Source organism: Salvelinus sp. IW2-2015, linkage group LG9 (genome assembly GCF_002910315.2).
Source record: "Salvelinus sp. IW2-2015 linkage group LG9, ASM291031v2, whole genome shotgun sequence".
Classification (NCBI taxonomy): Eukaryota; Metazoa; Chordata; class Actinopteri; order Salmoniformes; family Salmonidae; genus Salvelinus; species Salvelinus sp. IW2-2015.
In genome coordinates this window covers 12,510,382-12,530,154 of record NC_036849.1, presented here as the reverse complement: position 1 = coordinate 12,530,154, position 19,773 = coordinate 12,510,382, and the positions used below count along the sequence as shown (strand labels likewise).

Genomic DNA, 19,773 nt, shown 5'->3' with positions numbered 1-19,773 from the left:
TCTCTCTGCTACCGGACGGCAAGCGGTACCGGAGTGCCAAGTTAGGTCCAAAACGCTTCTACAATAAACTTCTACCCCCAAGCCATAACACTCCTGAACACCTAATCAAATGGCTTCCCAGAATACTTTGCATGCACCCCTTTACACCGCTGCTACTCTCTGTTGCTATCATCTATGCAGTCACTTTAACAACTCTACCTACATGTACATATTCAACTAACCTGTGCTCCCGCACATTGACCTCTGTACAGTAACCCCCTGAGTATATGTCTCGCTATTGTATATTTTACTGCTGCTCTTTAATTTACTTGTATAATTTTATTTCTTATTATTATCCATATATTTTTTAACTGCATTGTTGGTTGGGGCTCGTAAGTTTCACTGTAAGGTCTGTTGTATTCAGCGCATGTGACTAATACAATTTAATTTGTTTATTTATTCCAATTAAAAACATTTAAAATGATAAACTTTGATTAGCTAACACAAGCGTGCCATTGGAACACAGGGAGTGATAGTTCTGTTGATCATGGCCTCTGTACCGCCTATGTAGATATCCCATATAATTACAGCTGGTGCTTATCTGTTCAAAACAAGGCATTTCTAATTGAACCCCAAACTTTGAACGGTAATGGTGTGTGTGTGTGTGTGTAGCTGTGTGTGTGTGTTGTACGTGTGTGTGTGTTTACATATATACATATAAACATATATATATATGATATAATATTTGAGATTCTTCAAAGTTGCCACCCTTTGCCTTGATGACAGCTTTGCACACTCTTGGCATTTCTCTCAATTGGTTACCTGGAATGCATTTTCAATTAACAGGTGCACCATTGTTAAAAATTAATTTGTGAATTTCTTTCCTTCTTAATGCGTTTGAGCCAATCAGTTTGTGTTGTGTACAAGTAGAGATGGTATACGGAAGATAGCCCTATTTGGGTAAAAAGACCAAGTCCATATCATGGCAAGAACAGCTTAAAATTAAGCAAAGAGAATTCGACAATCCTCATAACTCTCTCCTTGGGACAAGTCTCTGAATGTCCTTGAGTGGCCCAGCCAGAGCCCGGACTTGAACCCGATCGAACATCTCTGGAGAGACCTGAAAATAGCTGTGCTGCAAAGCTCCATCCAACCTGACATAGCTTGAGAGGATCTGCAGAGAAGAATGGGAAAAACTGCCCAAATACAGGTGTGCCAAGCTTGTAGCATCATACCCAAGAATACTCGAGGCTGTAATCACTGCTTCAACAAAGTACTGAGTGAAGGGTCTGAATACTTATGTTAGTGTAATATTTTAGTTTTTTTTTTTTAAATACATTTGCAAACATTTCTAAAAACCCGTTTTTGCTTCGTCATTATGGGGTATTGTGTGTAGATTGAGGAGGGTAAAACAAATGATAAAATACATTTTAGAATAAGGCTGTAACGTAATAAAATGTGGAAAAGTCAAGGGGTCTGAATACTTTCCGAATGCACCGTAAATAGATTTTTTATGAAACAATTGATGCCTTTCTTTCAACATTTCAGTGGATCTATAACAGTATTTTTACTCATTATTTATAGAAAACAACAAAAACATACTAATATGTCTTTTGAAATGTTTTTATAAGAATATTGTTAAATAGTAGACAAATCACTTCATTAGAAGTGCAAATCATCTGACACAACTAGGCCATATGTGGGGTTGTTGAGTCTCTGTAACGTAAGTAACATCTTCAGACAACATGTAAAAGGTTTCATCCGGAGCATATGTCTGTCTATCAGCCGTGAAGCGCAACGATAGTGACTCGGGGTGGGTCACATTTTTCAGCGGCGTTGCACTGCGCTACAACAGTGGCACTTTGTGGCTGTGACGGCTAGCGCCAGAGGTGCTACTTTTCCTTCTTTGACTTTTGCAAAGCATTAGGCGCGGAGCTGGGCTGTGAACCATGAAGGCTGCCTGGCCACAGGCCCTCTCCCAGGCCATGGCTGGGGCTGTGCGTGCTGAGGAAAGGTAACAGATTCCAGTTCAATGATGAGTCAATAACTGGCTTAAGGGAAAGTGTCTGAGCACATAGCATAGAAATATGAAATGAGGGGTAAGCTGTGGACTTTTAAAAATAAAAGTTTTTAAAAATACACTTATTTTTCTGTTCTAACTGCTCTGGTGAAACAGTATAAACCAATAAAATACCAAAAGGACGTTGTGTTTTTTTACATATTTGAGATCCAACAACGTCATTAAAATTCAGCAATTTTAAAACACAACATTGTATTATATGCCCATATTCACATCAAACACGATTGCAGTACTAAAATGTCAGAGCATCCTTTCATTTCAGCCCTACTTTGTGTGAACGGAGTAGATTTCAAACTCTCCTGAGATGTTCAGAACAAGAACTGACGACTTTTCATGAATTGTCATCATATAATTATGTGACAAAACAAACACCCATGTTTATGTCCAGACATATTGTTGTCGACTATGTTTATTCCTATTCATCACTTTATAATTTCATACTCCCCAGTAAAACATGTCAAGGTCGAGAAATTACTGTAAAAGTGTGGAGTCTGGAGTGGATTCCACTGTGTCTGGTTGATGAATGTGTTGGTTGGACCTTTTCTAAAGACAAAACGAGTCTCGCAGGGGAAAATAAATACCATTCCATATTTGTCTTGATGAGGAACCAGAATCCTGAGAGAGTAAGATGGTGGCATAACAGTATAATGATGACAGAGGATGCTGCCAGCCCCAGTGCTGTTCTTTACAACAGAGAGCAAATGACTCCCAATAATTAAACACAAAGGAAGATGAGCTTCCCTCCAGAGACTGGTTTCTACTAGACCGTTGTTCTCACAACTTTATGTATGGAAATATCTTTAACAATGTCACCCCAAACATTCTTTAGGGCAGTGATATTCAAAGTCGGGGTCTGCAGTGGGGTCGCCAACCAGTCAAAAGTTTGGACACACCTACTCATTCAAAGGTTTTTCTTTATTTGTACTTTTTTCTACATTGTAGAATAATAGTTAAGACATCAAAACTATTAAATAACACATGTGGAATCATATAGTGACCAAAAAAGTGTTAAACAAATCAAAATATATTTGAGATTCTTCAAAGTAGCCACCCTTTGCCTTGATGACAGCTTTGCACACTCTTGGCATTCTCTCAATTGGTTACCTGGAATGCATTTCAATTAACAGGTGCACATTGTTAAAAATGTATTAGTGGAATTTCTTTCCTTCTTAATGCGTTTGAGCCAATCAGTTGTGTTGTGACAAGGTAGGGGTGGTATACAGAAGATAGCCCTATTTGGCAAAGGACCAAGTCCATATTATGGCAAGAACAGCTCAAATAAGCAAAGAGAATTGACAGTCCATCATTACTTTAGGACATAGAGTTCAGTCAATACGGAACATTTAAAGAATTTGAAAGTTTCTTCCAGTGCAGTCGCAAAAACCACCAAGCGCTATGATGAAACTGGTTCTCATGAGGACCGCCACAGAAAAGGAGGACCCAGAGTTACCTCTGCTGCAGAGGATGAGTTCATTAGAGTTACAGTGGGGCAAAAAGTATTTAGTCAGCCACCAATTGTGCAAGTTCTCCCACTTAAAAAGATGAGAGAGGCCTGTATTTTTACACTTCAACTATGACAGACAAAATGAGAAAAAAAAATCCAGAAAATCACATTGTAGGATTTTTTATTAATTTATTTGCAAATTATGGTGGAAAATAAGTATTTGGTCACCTACAAACAAGCAAGATTTCTGGCTCTCACAGACCTGTAACTTCTCTTTAAAGAAGGCTCTCTGTCCTCCACTCTTTACCCATATTAATGCACCTTTTGAACTTTTATCAGTATAAAAGACACCTGTCCACAACCTCAAACAGTCACACTCCAAACTCCACTATGGCCAAGACCAAAGAGCTGTCAAAGGACACCAGAAAACAGAATTGTAGACCTGCACCAGGCTGGGAAGACTGAATCTGCAATAGTTAAGCAGCTTGGTTGAAGAAATCAACTGTGGAGCAATATTAGGAAATGGAAGACATACAAGACCACTGATAATCTCCCTCATCTGGGCTCCACGCAAGATCTCACCCCTGGGGTCAAAGATCACAAGAACGGTGAGCCAAAATCCCAGAACCACCACCGGAGACCTAGTGAAGAACCTGCAGAGACTGGACCAAAGTACAAAGTCCTACCATCAGTAACACACTACAACCCACCAGGACTCAAATCCATGCAAGTGCCAGACCTGTCCCCCCTGCTTAAGCAGTACATGTCCAGCCCTCTGAAGTTGCTAGAGAGCATTTGGATGATCCAGCAAAAAGATTCGAGAATGTCATATGGTCAGATAAACCAAAATAGAACTTTGGTAAAAACTCAACTCGTCGTGTTCTGGAGGACCAAAGAATGCAATTGCATCCAAAGAACACCATACCTACTGTGAAGCATGGGGGTGGAAACATCATGCTTTGGGCTGTTTTTCTGCAAAGGGACCAGGTACGACTGATCTGTGAAAAAGACAGAATTGAATGGGGCCATGTATCGTGAGATTTTGAAGTGAAAACCTCCTTCCATCAGCAAGGGCATTGAAGATGAAACGTGCGGTCTTTCAGGAACAATGAATCCCAATCACACCGCCCGCGGCAACAAAGGAAGTGCTTCGTAAGAAGCACTTTCAAGGTCCTGAGTGGGCCTAGCCAGTCTCCAGATCTCAACCCCATAGAAAATCTTTGGAGGAGTTGAAATCCGTGTGGCCAGCAAACAGCCCAAAACATCACTGCTCTAGAGGAGATTTTCTCCATGGAGGAATGGCCAAAATTACCAGCAAACAGTGTGAAAAACCTGTGAAACGTTTGACCTCTGTCATTGCCAACAAAGGGTATATAACAAAGTATTGAGATAAACTTTTGTTATTGACCAAATACTTATTTTCCACCATAATTTGCAAATAAATTCATTAAAAATCCTACAATGTCATTTTCTGGATTTTTTTTCTCTCATTTTGTCTGTCATAGTTGAAGTGTAAAAATACAGGCCTCTCTCATCTTTTTAAGTGGGAGAACTTGCACAATTGGTGGCTGACTAAATACTTTTCCCCCCCACTGAACCAGCCTCAGATTGCAGCCCAAATAAATGCTTCACAGAGTTCAAGTAACAGACACATCTCAACATCAACTGTTCAAAGGAGACTGCATGAATCAGGCTTTCATGGTCAAATTGCTCCAAAGAAACCACTGCTAAAGACCGAGGCTCTGCATCAAAGACCGAGGCTCTGCATCTGTCCTCGTGCTCCTAGACCTTAGTGCTGCTTTTGATACCATCGATCACCACCTTCTTTTGGAGAGATTGGAAACCCAAATTGGTCTACACGGACAAGTTCTGGCCTGCTTTAGATCTTATCTGTCGGAAAGATATCAGTTTGTCTCTGTGGATGGTTTATCCTCTGACAAATCAACTGTAAATTCCGGTGTTCCTCAAGGCTCCGTTTTAGGACCACTATTGTTTTCACTATATATTTTACCTCTTGGTGATGTAATTCGGAAACATAATGTTAACTTCACTGCTATGCGGATGACACAGCTGTCATTTCGATGAAACATGGAGAAGCCCCAAAATTGCCCTCCCTGGAAGCCTGTGTTTCAGACATAAGGAAGTCGATGTCGGCAAATGTTCTACTTTTAAACTCGGACAAAACAGAGATGGTTGTTCTAGGTCCCAAGAAACAAAGAGATCTTCTGTTGAATCTGACAATTAATCTTGATGGTTGTACAGTCGTCTCAAATAAAACTGTGAAGGACCTCGGCGTTACTCTGGACCCTAATCTCTCTTTTGACGAACATATCAAGACTGTTTCAAGGACAGCTTTTTTTCCATCTACGTAACATTGCAAAAATCAGAAACTTTCTGTCCAAAAATGATGCAGAAAAATTCATCCATGTTTTTGTCACTTCTAGGCTAGACTACTGCAATGCTCTACTTTCCGGCTACCCGGATAAAGCACTAAATAAACTTCAGTTAGTGCTAAACACGGCTGCTAGAATCTTGACTAGAACCCCAAAAATGTATCATATTACTCCAGTGCTAGCCTCTCTACACTGGCTGCCTGTTAAGGCAAGGGCTGATTTCAAGGTTTTACTGCTAACCTACAAAGCATTACATGGGCTTGCTCCTACATATCTTTCTGATTTGGTCCTGCCGTACATACCTACACGTACGCTACGGTCACAAGACGCAGGCCTCCTTACTGTCCCTGGAATTTCTAAGCAAACAGCTGGAGGCAGGGCATTCTCCGATAGAGCTCCATTTTTATGGAATGGTCTGACTACCATGTGAGAGACACAGACTCGGTCTCAACCTTTAAGTCTTTATTGAAGACTCATCTCTTCAGTAGGTCCTATGATTGAGTGTAGTCTAGCCCAGGAGTGTGAAGGTGAAAGGAAAGGCACTGGAGCAACGAAACGCCCTTGCTGTCTCTGCCTGGCCGGTTCCCCTCTCTCCACTGGGATTCTCTGCCTCTAATCCTATTACAGGGGCTGAGTCACTGGCTTACTGGTGCTCTTCCATGCCGTCCCTAGGAGGGGTGCGTCACCTGAGTGGGTTGAGTCACTGACGTGATCTTCCTGTCCGGGTTGGCGCCCCCCCTTGGGTTGTGCCGTGGCGGAGATCTTTCTGGGCTATACTCGGCCTTGTCTCAGGATGGTAAGTTGGTGGTTGAAGATATCCTTCTAGTGGTGTGGGGGCTGTGCTTTGGCAAAGTGGGTGGGGTTATATCCTGCCTGTTTGGCCCTGTCCAGGGGTATTGTCGGACGGGGCCACAGTGTCTCCTGACCCCTCCTGTCTCAGCCTCCAGTATTTATCCTGCAGTAGTTTATGTGTCGGGGGCTAGGGTTAGTCTGCTATATCTGGAGTATTTCTCCTGTCTTATCCGGTGTCCTGTGTGAATGTAAGTATGCTCTCTCTAATTCTCTCTCTCTTTCTATTTTTCTTTCTTTCTTTCTTTCTTTCTTTCTTTCTTTCTTTCTTTCTTTCTTTCTTTCTTTCTTTCTTTCTTTCTTTCTTTCTTTCTTTCTTTCGGAGGAACCTGAAGCCCTAGGACCATGCTCAGGACTACCTGGCCTGAAACTCCTTGCTGTCCCCAGTCCACCTGGCCGTGCTGCTGCTCCAGTTTCAACTGTTCTGCCTGCGGCTATGGAACCCTGACCTGTTCACGAGCTGACCTCTCCCAGACCTGCTGTTTTCAACTCTCTAGAGACAGCAGGAGGCGTAGAGATACTCTGAATGATCGGCTATGAAAAGCCAACTGACAATTACTCCTGAGGTGCTGACCTGTTGCACCCTCGACAACCACCTGATTATTATTATATGTTGACCCTGCTGGGCATCTATGAACATTTGAACATCTTGGCCATGTTCTGTTATAATCTCCACCCGGCACAGCCAGAAGAGGACTGGCCACCCCTCATAGCCTGATTCCTCTCTAGGTTTCTTCCTAGGTTCTGGCCTTTCTAGGGAGTTTTTCCTAGCCACCGTGCTTCTACACCTGCATTGCTTGCTGTTTGGTGTTTTAGGCTGGGTTTCTGTACAGCACTTTGTGACATCAGCTGATGTAAGAAGGGCTTTATAAATACATTTGATTGATTGATTGACTAAAGGACACAAGTAATAAGAAGATACTTGCTTGGGCCATGAAACACAAGCAATGGACATTAGACCAGTGGAAATCGGTCCTTTGGTCTGATGAGTCCAAATTTGAGATTTTTTGTTCCAACCACAGTGTCTTTGTGAGACGCAGAGTAGGTGAACGGATGATCTCCGCATGTGTGATTCCCACCGTGAAGCACGGAGGAGGAGGTGTGATGGTGCTTTTCTGGTGATAGTCTGTGATTTATTTAGAATTCATGGCACACTTTACCAGTATGGCTACCACAGCATTCTGCAGCGTTACGCCATCCCATCTGGTTCGCGCTTAGTGGGACTAGCATTTGTTTTTCAACAGGACAATGACCCAACACACCTCCAGACTGTGTAAGCGCATCAGATGACCTGGCCTCCACAATCACCCCAACCTCAACCCAATTGAGATGATTTGGGATGAGTTGGACCGCAGAGTGAAGGAAAAGCAGCCAACAAGCACCCAGCATATGTGAGAACTCCTTCAAAAATGTTGGAAAAGCAGTCCAGGTGAAGCTAGTTGAGAGAATGCCAAGATTGTGCAAAGCTGTCATCAAGGCAAACGGTGGTTACTTTGAAGAATCTCAAATATCAAATATATTTTGATTTGTTTAACACTTTTTTGGTTACTACACGATTCAATGTGTTATTCATAGTTTTGATGTCTTCACTATTATTCTACAATGTAGAAAATAATAAAAATAAAGACAACCCCTTGAATGAGTAGGTGTCCAAACTTTTCACTGGAACTGTATATATATTGTTTTATTCATAACAAAAAATGTAGAGTACAGATTATTGTATGGGACAAAGGTTTTTGAGAAAGATAACATGTAATTTTTTATTGTATTGAGTAGATGTATTTGTTTCTTTTAGATGAAAATGCAATGAATTTTATGTTATTTGTTGATGTAAAAATAAAAATAAAAATGTTTTGGAGGTGGGGTGGGGTCACAAGAAATTATTGGTGGAAAAATGGGGTCTCCAGAAATTTCAGGGGGAAAAAAGGGTTCCCCACTATTTTGGGGGGAATACCACTGTTTTAGGCGGACAGTTACCCAATCTCGGTTGCTTAATTTAAGATCTTAGTAACATAAAGATCACCTTTATACCAAATAGATTTAATTGTATTTAACTCAAATTAATTTTAATTTGAAAATGTTTAAACATGCATTGCTATGTGTATGAGGGAGCAGTGTAGAGTGTGTGGTTTACCTACCTGTTACAAGCTGTCCAGCCAGTGCATTGTTACACTTGTAGAACACCCTGGCACACAGTGGAGAGATCCCGCCACCACCAATCTTCTGCATGGCACTCTGTAGGGTAGCAACTAGTGCCCCCAGTATCTCCCCTTCCACCCCTAAAACAGCTGGCGCAGAGCTGGGCACCATCAGTGCCAAGGATACAGTGGCACACTGGCTATCGCTGGACAGCATGGCATGACATTCTATGGTTCCACACGCCACCTCAGTAGTAATGTGACAGGAAGTCCTGTGTCTGGGGTCGTCGTGGGCAGCAATGACGTGCAGTTCCACAGCCGCTCCCCTGGGTAAGGCAGGGACCACGGTAACCACCAAGGGTCCACTCTGAATCTCTTGCTCCCCGAATGATTCCTCCTGCAATATAGAAAGGTGCCCTTTATATTTGAGACAATTAATGCACATTTTATCACAAAGATAATTATTTGTATATCCAATACCTGAGAGAAAGGATATGCAGGGTGTCAGAGGAACATGAGGAAGATTTGAGATGGAAAGGTGAGCCTGGGTTATATTCCAGGGTATGGACAATAATCATTTGTCAAACAAATATATATAGATGCCGACACAGCTATCCATCAACAACAGCACATATAAGTCCATCTGATAACATGACAGCTTCTTTCAAAGAAGCCCTTTTCACCGTTTCAAAGGAGATCATGATTCATGCTGTGGCCATTTCACCAATCACCCTTCCACATTTAGCAGAAAACTGCCGTGATGGCTTCAAATGATTATATTTGCAGAGTTCAAATCTGTTTTCCCCCTCCAGACAGTGTCAGTGGGCAATTATCAGCTACAAAATGTCTTCTGCCAGCTCTCGGCACAATGTAGCCCTCAAATAATACTTGGCTGCGGCCCTCATCTGCTAATGGGAGAGAAATGAGCGTTTTATACAAGTCATTTCGGCTGGAGTCGATAGGACAAAAACACTTAACCCCCTTTTCAATTTGCTGGATCAATTTTCATCCACTTACACCCCACTTCGTAAGTGCAGAATAATAACAGGTTACATACACTTTATTTTGTAATTCACTCACACAAAAAATCATTGACAAGAGCAGACGAGCGGCCTCTTTGTCCCCCTCGATAAACAAACCCATCGCGACCCAACACGCCGGCTACATGAACGCCTGCACCACTTACCTCCAGATTAAACTTTAGCTAAGGCCTAATTGTGTATCAACAGCCAACCTCTCGCCTTGGAGAGGGGAGAAGGACGATGGGGGGGGCCTAAAGAGGAGAGCCTAAATTTGTTCACTCCATTTCTTCACTGTGAAGCCCTAGCTAGTGGTGATGGTGAATAATAACAGGGAACAATAGTGTGACAGGGACGGCAGGCCTGTGTGGTGTTGTGTGGTGTGACACGATACATATGTGTCCTCTGCTTTGATAAATGTTAGATTAGCACATAGCGCACGGCAAAGTATTCTCCTGGAGGGGCCCAGGTCTACACTTGTCAATACTCATTGCTCTGGGAGGGGGGAGGGATGGGGTGGTGAGGGGGACAGGGGGGAGAAGAGCCCTGCTTAACCAGGCTTAAAGGCCATCCTGTTGGCCCAGGGTGCTGAGGTACCGTACCCAGTGAGACGACAGAGAACCTCGATGTCGATGCTACGGTACTCTAGCCTCTGGCCGATCAATGCAGACAGTCACACAGATCTAAACTTCCAGACTTTGTTTTTCCTCCCAGACTTGTCTGAGGTGGTTAAATCAACTCCTTTATTTATTTATCTCTCCAAATGTTACATGAACAGAGAGCGCTTGGTGCAGTACATTTGGTCCTTTCTGAGAATCTTGTTCCCTTCCCTGTGATTTCAGTGTTTCAGTTGGTGGTGATGTTTCAGTCTGTGTGTGTAGTCAGTACTTCATTGTTGTAGTGTGTCTCCCTGCTGTCAGGAGTGAAAGCACTCTACCCACCTGACACCCTCTGCCTGACTAGAAATAATGTATTAAATGAATCCAATAAAATAAAGAGGTGACACATTGTGATATATGACTGAGCTGAGTGCCTGCAGTAGAGTTTGTGTGTGTGGCATGGTGTGTATGTACGTGTGATTGGGGCAGCCCTGCTCTTTAATGCTGCTTTCTCCATAATGCAATACATCACATTACTTCATCCCTTCATTCAGTTGGCTCACTAGCACAACCCCCCTCTCTCTCTCGCACTCTGTGAAAATCTGGAACTCACTCAGCCACTGTCGAAGGAGGATGTGACCTGCTTTCCACCATGTTTATTTTATCTCCCTCCTTCCTTTCCCCCGCTCCTTCTCTCTCACAGACGCTTGGCGCAGGGCTGGGGACCAGAGAGGCGTGAAAGGCGAACGGTAAACACCGTAATAAGGAAGTGGTGTAAAGCCGGCAAGCAGCAGGGAGCTGATGGGGCCTAGCCGCTTAGGCAGTTCCCCTACATTTCCTGCCCAGCGGGAGGCCTTCAGCGCGTGGCTGGGACTGCCTGGCTCTCCTCTGTGTGGCTACCTGAGAGACGTGGGCCACCAGTGCCCACATTATCCCCCTCTCCTCTTCTCTCTTTCTGTTCCCTCTACAGGCTTGGTGTAGCAGTGGGCCACCAGTCCTCACAATATCCCCCCTCTCGTCTCTCCGTTTCCTCTGCAGGCTGGCTGGCTGGCTGTAGCCCTGGGGCCACTTGTATAAACCAAAGCCTGTCTACTGCTGCTGTGGTGTTGGAGGTGCGTTAGGTTAGCTAACACTAACAGCTCCCTCCTGAAGAGAGGGGGCAGAACAGGGTTAAAGGGAGGAGAGGGGATATACAGGAGGGAGTGAGAGGAACCCTTATTATATAAGGGCCTATATGTTTAGGTGTGTGGGGGTACCCATGGAGTTAGATGGAGATTGATGGATACCATAAAGAGGGACTACTACAGAACACTCAAGCCAGGATTCAGACAAACACAGAAAACGACCATAGCATGGCACTTGACTTCACACTGTGATCTTGTGTAACTTCTTATGATGGAAATTGCCATTCGATCACACATCACATAATGTGCATTCATGAATACCAAACGTTTAGCCTAACTAATAACTAGGAGAAAATCAATTGATCATCAACACAAAAGAAGTCGCCGTGTTTTCCAGTCCTTTTGTCCATACCAACTGAGAAGTCTGTCTAACAATTACAGACGTATTGTATGCACACCTCCTTATTCATCACACTCACACACTGACCTCGCGGTTCGACGCGCCATAAATAGGATTTCACATGCGAGGCGGCTCCGGCGTGCTCCCAATTAACCCCTGCGAGCTTCCCCGTCCACCTGATTAGAGAAATGATCAACGCACAACATCAACATGGAGCCACGCGGCTGTGTTTCCTTCTGCCTCAGCAGCCTGATGTCTCCCACCTCATCACAGCTCTGATTGCTGGTTACGTTTGTGCGCGGCGCCGGAGGTAAACGTGATAAATGTTTTTGGCCGTTATTATTCGTCACTCTGAAAATGAATAGCAAGAGGGTTTTAGTGTTGCTTGACTGGCTGCAGGAGCTGGTCAGGTAAAAGTGAGTGCGACCTGGGAGTCAAGTTGTTGAAACTAACAAGAGAAGACACTTTTATTCAAAGTGAGCCTGGTTTTAGTCAGGGGTGGATTCGGGGTCTATTGGTTTCCTATGTAGCTAATTGCATGGGTCAAAATGTGGTCTCTGTGCTGAGCCACCTCATCAGGTGTCTCTAGTGTGAATCAATAGCTACTGACAAAGACAATGGTTAAGACGATCCACATCCAAATACTGGCCCTGGAGCTTTACCCTTTCTAGTTTAAATCATTATCTTACAAAAAGTTTAATAATGACCACTTTACCATGGAATTTCTGAGTTGAACTTCTAAGTAAATACCAGGTAAAAAGCACACAGTAAAATACAGGTACCAAGAACATAAAGATCCCATTTACTGCAGGTGCACTCAGCCAGTACTGAGCCTTGTGTGTGTGTGAGTGAATAAAGGAGAGGATAAGTTATTCGCCAGTCTCTGTAGGAGTGGTGTTATCTGTATTTGACCTGTGTTAAATATTCTCATTACAATCACTTCAAATGAGCACCGGCGCTTTGTCTAATCCCCACCGCAGGGACAGAGCCATTTCACCAGGCCCAGGATGAAACGCAAGCAGGCCCCTGCCACAGCCTCTCTCTCTCCCCTGGATCCTCTCCTCTCCTCCCTCCTCACCTGCACTGAGAGAGAGGGAGGGAGGGGAGGAGGGATGGAGGAGCTGGGAACTACCAGCATCTATTGCTACTCAAAGACTACCTCACAAAGGGGAGGTAGGAGGTTAGTAACCCTTACCAGCTAGCCCACTGTAATAGTCTAAGGGCTGAGAGAGGGTTAACTAACCTGTTTGGGGGGAAACTAACAGAGCTGTCAATCTGTGGAGGGGTTCATTCAAGTGCCAGTTCAGATAGAGGACTCTCAAGGTGCCAATAAGCAGTCCGCTTGACACATCAAAGACTTGTTTTCACCAATTTATTGAATGTTGGCCATCTTGGAGCACATCTGACCTGGCCCTGATTGACCTGGCCCTGATGCTGTAGCCAACTAGTTCCCTAAGCTTTGACCTCAGTGAGTCAATGGTCTGACAGTCCCTAAACTACATGCTAATTAGTAGCATTCCCTGTGTTATACGTTTATTTTACTCATGTTGGGGGAGGCCAGCTATGGGCAGGAAACAGTTTACATTAATTCCTATTACCCTCCTCACAATAGAGTTATGGGTCCTCACTTTGTTATGGGTCCAACTCTATCAATAAGTTGTCACTAGACTCTTCTGTGGAGCCTATACACTGAGTGTACCAAACACTTTCCTAACACTTTCCTAATATTGAGTTGCACCCCACTCTACAAGGTGTCAAAAAACGTTCCACAGGGATACTGGCCCATGTTCACTCCAATGCTTCTCATAGTTGTGTCAAGTTGGATGTCCTTTGGGTGGTGGACCATTCTTGATACACACGGGAAACTGTTGAGCGTGAAAAACCCAGCAGCGTTGTAGTTCTTGACCCAAACTGGTGTGCCTGGCACCTACTACCATAGCCTGTTCAAAGGCACTTACATGTTTTGTCTTGCCCATTCACCCTCTGAATGGCACACATACACAATCCATGTCTCTATTGTCTCAAGGCTTAAAAATCCTTTAACCTGATTCAAGTGGATTTAACAAGTGACCTCAATAAGGGATCATAGCTTACACCTGGTCAGTCTGTGTCATGGAAAGAGCAGGTGTTGTCAATGTTTTGTACACTCAGTGTGAGCTTTAAGAGGGTAGTCTGCTATCTCCACCATGAAGGCAAGTCCTGCAAGTGAGCGAGTCCCCATTCTGCCCTTTTAGTGAGTCCCCACTGCACATTTTAGAAAGTCCCTGATTTGCACTTTTAGTGAGTTCCCCCACTGCACTTCCCACCACAGAGTCTGAGACACATGTTGGAGGTGGGCTCTTCCCTTCTCTCCTGCTCCCTTATTCCCCAGGGCTGGCAGATTACCGCGGGAGGAGCAGGCCTGGCTGGGGAGCCTGGTGCCCTTATTAGCCATGTGGAAGAGGGTCTGTAGCAGGGGAGAGGGGTTTGGGGCGGGGGCATGGACTGGAGGGGGATAAGCTGCTCAGAGAGTTCAGCCTAACTCCAAAAGGGGGGATAAAGGATTAGGGAGGTTCTAACGGAAGACATCTGCTTCTGTGCCAAGCTCCATATTATCAAAGACACCAGTGTTTCCCACATCATCAACTTTTCATGAGCACACTCACTGGTAAATATCAGCAACAGAGCTCTGGGTCTCTGAAGGGGGAGAGAGGGTGGGACTTTGGCTCATTTGGAAATTCCACTTTTTGCCCATTAAATTCTGATAGAGAATTCAAGGCTGCATGTCTAATATGTCTATCACATTTTCTCCCTTATTCAAATGGAGATGGAAGCACACACAGATGCTGTTTTTTTGCCTACTCTGTGTGAGTAGAGGTTAATTCCATTTATTTATGCTATTGATCAAATTCACAAAAGGATAAATACACAAAGGATTTATACAAAGGATAAATAGTTGATAAAATAGCTCACCTTCTCTTGTGCGGCCCTCAGCTTGCTGTCCCAGACTGCTCTGATGACAGGGATGTCTTGGCTGCGGGTGGCGTAGCAGTGGGCCTGCAGCACATGGCCCAGGGTAAGGCTGCTGATCACTGCTTCCAGAACCTTCTCTATGTGGCTGAAGGACAGGCAGGCCTGGGTCCTCGCTCCAGCCCTCACCAGCTGCATGGTACAAGGCACCAGGGCAATCTGTCCTGCACAGAACACTGCCTCATCCACCTGTAAAGGGGCAAAGGTACCACACAATCACACGTTAGTTAAGCTGATGCTAGCCTATTTCATGGTGTAACTATGGAACCCTGTGCCTGGTTCTCCCTAGTTCACTTTCATTCTGGTTCCTCCTGGTTCTCCCTAGTTCACTTTCATTCTGGTTCCTCCTGGTTCTCCCTAGTTCACTTTCATTCTGGTTCCCCCTGGTTCTTCCAATGGAATTGAGCCATATATGTGATTAAACAGGAACTGTTTGGTTGTTCAGCTCCATTCACATTATAGACCCTGACATCAGTCTCATACATCCTGGCAGCGGTCAACCAAAGCTCTTTCCAGGGGTTCATGTTTTCCCTCTCAGTTGCCCTATAGAATGGCTGTGCTTCTGCTTGGCCATGTGGCCTATGTACACACTCCTGGTTTCAGAGAATAAATCTCTCCTCAAACTCAATCCATCGCTTGAAACTCAATTACACACTCCCACAGAACTGGCTACTGGTCAAAGATGATAAATGCAGTCATTCTCTCAAACGGACAAATGGCTGGTGAAGACGTTGGGCTGTTCGATATAGAATTGAGGCTAACTTATTTATTTAATTTCCAAACATATACACACCTCATGGAGGACTACAATGGAAACATTTACTATTTTGTAAAGCTATAGAGTGCAAACTGCAAACACAGACCTGACACAACTTGAACGTGAAAACTGACAAACAAAAACATGTTCTAACTGCAAAGAAGTGCCGTTCATTTCCTAATCAAACTAACTTAACTCTACCTGAGTCCTGTCAAAATAACACAGTGCAGACATCAGTAAGGTGTAACGTCCGAAATGAACATCAATTATCAGTCAGTTTGATTAGAGCATCAACTAAGTTCCATCTTTTTTCGCAATGTATCATATCACCAATAATACACATTTCCCACCAGGAATATAAGCAGGTGCCTTAGCATGTGTGAGAGCAGATCCGTTCAAACGGGGGTCTGTCTGTGTTGTCTTATTCATGAGCATAATTAGCCACGCCATAATAAGCTGAGATTCCCAGATAAACGGCCTGTTAGACGACAAAGTTCCTAAGCTCAATAATTTAAGCTCAAAGAAATCCATGCGATTAATGCAGAAGGATGCGTGGGGACCAATGAGACTAGTGGAGAGGTCAGGTCCCTGGACACCCATCACCTTGCTACATTAGGATATCAAAGTGTGGCCACCATGCCACTTCCTAGTCAATGCAAACAGCCGCTGGTGACAGGGTGTTAATTGGTGGTCTAAGCAGAGACCTTCAGGGTCTGTGAAGACGCTGACCTCCAGAGGGATCAAGGAGACCAAAATCAATTGATACATGGCGTGAGAGCAGGGTCCTTAACCGATTACCATACGTACATACATGGGTATTGTATTTCTCCCCCAGATTACCAGGGTTACCAAGTGTGGACCAGTGGTATTACTGAAGGCTTAGCACTTCGCCCCAACCCCCTCTTCACCTCCACTGAGTCAGTACCCTTGCTCACTTTGTTAGTAGCAAATGAGGCCAATTGTCTAACCCCCACCACCCTAAGGTTCTAGGTGTTACAGATCCAATCACCTACTAGGCTTATCTGAGATATCGAGTCCACATCAATGAGACAGGGGAAATTGCTTTTACATAAAAGTAGCCTTATTACTTAATCAAATTTCCAATGAGCAATATATGCAGATAAGAAGCATTGCAAAGCTATGGGATGAACGCAGGATAACATGGTGCATATGTTTTGAGTTACACTGTATTTTCAGTACACATCAATGCACCATAGTGGACATTACTACTGGACATTCAAGGGCAGTGTGATGCCGCTTTAAAATACTGCTGCAGCACACTCAAAGGTTTTTCTTCACCATGACAAAATCAGCAGTTTGTAGAATTTGATTTGATAATAACAGAACAACATAAAGCTCTTTGCTAGAGGGGGATATGGCCACAGCCATTTCCATATGGGTTTTCCATGATTCCTAGCTCCTGGGTTCACTTGTCAACTTTGATGAATCTTCAGCATCTGCCTCTGCTGCTCCAAATTACCACGACAGAGGAGGAGATGAGAGAGAGGACGCAAGGGAGGAGAGGAGGGGAGGGGGATGGAGGAGGGAGGCCTCCTGTCTTTCAAACGGTCGGATCAACCACCTGATCATTTACCTGCGAGCACTATCTGTGGAAGCGCGAACTATACATCTACGTCTGGTCTGCAGCGTAACATAAAAGCCTGAGTTGTTGGAGACGTCAACAACAAATCGTCATTGGCATTCCATTTATGAGCCATCAAGGGCCATCATATCTCCTCCATCTGAGGAGCCTTGATAAAGTCAGACGGGTGGCGAGGACCTCGTAACAAGCCATAAAAAGAGCTCCCCATTTTGACTTCCAAAAAAGGAGGACTACCATTTGTTGATTTGAATATCAAGAGGCCAGCGCATGCCCCCTTGACTGTTAAAGACAAACTCCCCATAGCTTCCACCAAGCAGGTGTGTGATGATCAATTATTAAAGCTCCAGCTCAGGTTACTACTGGCACATGGGGGGGGGGGTTAACGAGGGATCGGCTTTTCACGGCGAACCTGAGAGTGGAGGAAAAAGGGAAACGAATACTATTTACATAAAATTAACAGTTCAAAAGAATGAGTTCACACACCAATCAAACTTGTTAATTGACTGTCAATGGTGTGTCCCTGAATATACAACACAGCTACATTATTTATCTACTGCACTGACAGGGAAGACAGTCCAATTTGCATGGGCGTCCTAAACGTGATCAACAAGCACAATGCCACATGCATTTTTAATAGGCCAGAGATGAGACTGTTAATATTCATAAGGGTCAAACAATAGCATATTACATTAAACTTCCTATAAACAAGTCAAGTATTTTTCAAACGGTAACCTTAGGAGTGTAAATAGCCCAGTGAGAAAAGGACACGCGATATTAAATATTTCACAGTTAAATCAATAGTAAGGCGTGTTCATGGTGAATGGTATACTTAGCCTCCACTCCCTCTCACAGCAATTGCAGATATCCTGACCCTAAACGGTAAAAGGTACAATGCAGCTTATGTTTTTCAATCTGATATTTCAATTGTTTCCTGACTTACTGAAAATGCATATTTAGTTATTGTGCAAGCCGAGTTTTGAATATTGTACCTCAGGGTTACAAAATCTATTAGTCTGGCTTAACACTAAATGTGTCTCAGACCTTATTTTCCCTACAAGCTACACAAACGTCCTCTCTGTGAGACGTCTGAGGCAGTCGCGGCACACGCTGCCTGCTTAGCATTAATTGAATCTGTGTTTTGGCTTCATGCTTTATCAACCTTTATTTCATGGCTTAAACACCAGCATTTTTCATAAACCCAACGACGTGTCAAAAGGTCACTGAGCCCCAAGGATCCAGACAGTAACACGTATGCAAATGCCGGAACACTGGAACACTAGCACCGGTTGCATGGATAAATCCATCCGCTCTCAAGCCTTCACTGCTTCTTGTAACACGCCTAGCGTGTCTGAGGCCTTCTTAATTGTCGTTTTAGTTAGAAACCTCCAAGGCATGAACAGGCTAAGGCTATATTTACATTGGTGTTGTAAAGTAACTCTTTGGGCTCAATTCTGCTGAATGACTGTCTGACTCTGTGTCATTAGCAGGGCTGGGTATAGACCGACCAGACTGGGCCAGTGCAGGTAAAGTGACCTGGTATTGATAAACAGTCCAGTTTTCTCCCTGGTCCAAGGACAGGGTGAGGGGGAACAGCTCCATGGTCTGCTTATCAGATATGTTCATTCACATCTCCCATTGAGCCCTCGTGCGTAATTTAACTAAGGGAATGATAATACAAATGTACAAAATGAATCAAATTAATATGCTGTGACTTTTGGCTAACGCAGGAAGGAAACACATAACACAAAACGAAAGGGCTAAACAGTGTATGACTAAATGCAGCATAATGTGAGTAAGAATTGGTAACAGAATTATGTTTGCTTCTGAATCTTTGGAGCATTGTTAACAGTGGGTCCACAGTAAATGGGTGAATGTAGTACTTTGGACTGAAGGCAGGGGGGGATATTGAATGACTCAATCACTAGAACACTGGAGCAAGGCATGTCATAACACCTATCAAACTGTATTAGAACGAATAGCCCTTCTAAACCTCACAATCTCATAGTCTATAAAGGAACATGCTTATTTCATGCCACACAATTCTTAATCTCTTTCCTGTATTTTTTAGTTCTTGAATATTTAAAGGTTGGCAAATAGTTGTAAATGTGCGGATCAAGGAAGAAGTTAATTCCACGCATTTAAGTGCATATATTATTTCTGCTTTTTGGATTTGATACGGAATAACTGTTTCATCCTTCCACGGTGGATGTCACTTTGTCAGGTCTGTGTGCTGTGATTCCATCTTCAACTAGCTTCAAGTCTGTGGGGCTCTTTCAGCATTAGTGCATTCAAAGCGCATCACGTCTCCGAATAAGAAATGATAAGAGATGGGCTCATGTTGTGCTACGCCCTGAGGAGATTCTGGGGCTTCTGACACCT

General features: G+C 43.8%; 1 protein-coding gene across 1 annotated transcript in view; it reads right to left on the bottom strand.

Moving 5' to 3' along the window:
* dph6 (diphthamine biosynthesis 6) overlaps window positions 1-19,773 on the bottom strand; it is a 78,997-nt gene that overhangs the window by 9,217 nt on the left and 50,007 nt on the right. The window contains 2 exon segments of the mRNA XM_023994257.1: window positions 8,884-9,280; window positions 14,978-15,223. Coding sequence (XP_023850025.1) covers window positions 8,884-9,280; window positions 14,978-15,223 — 643 coding nt within the window.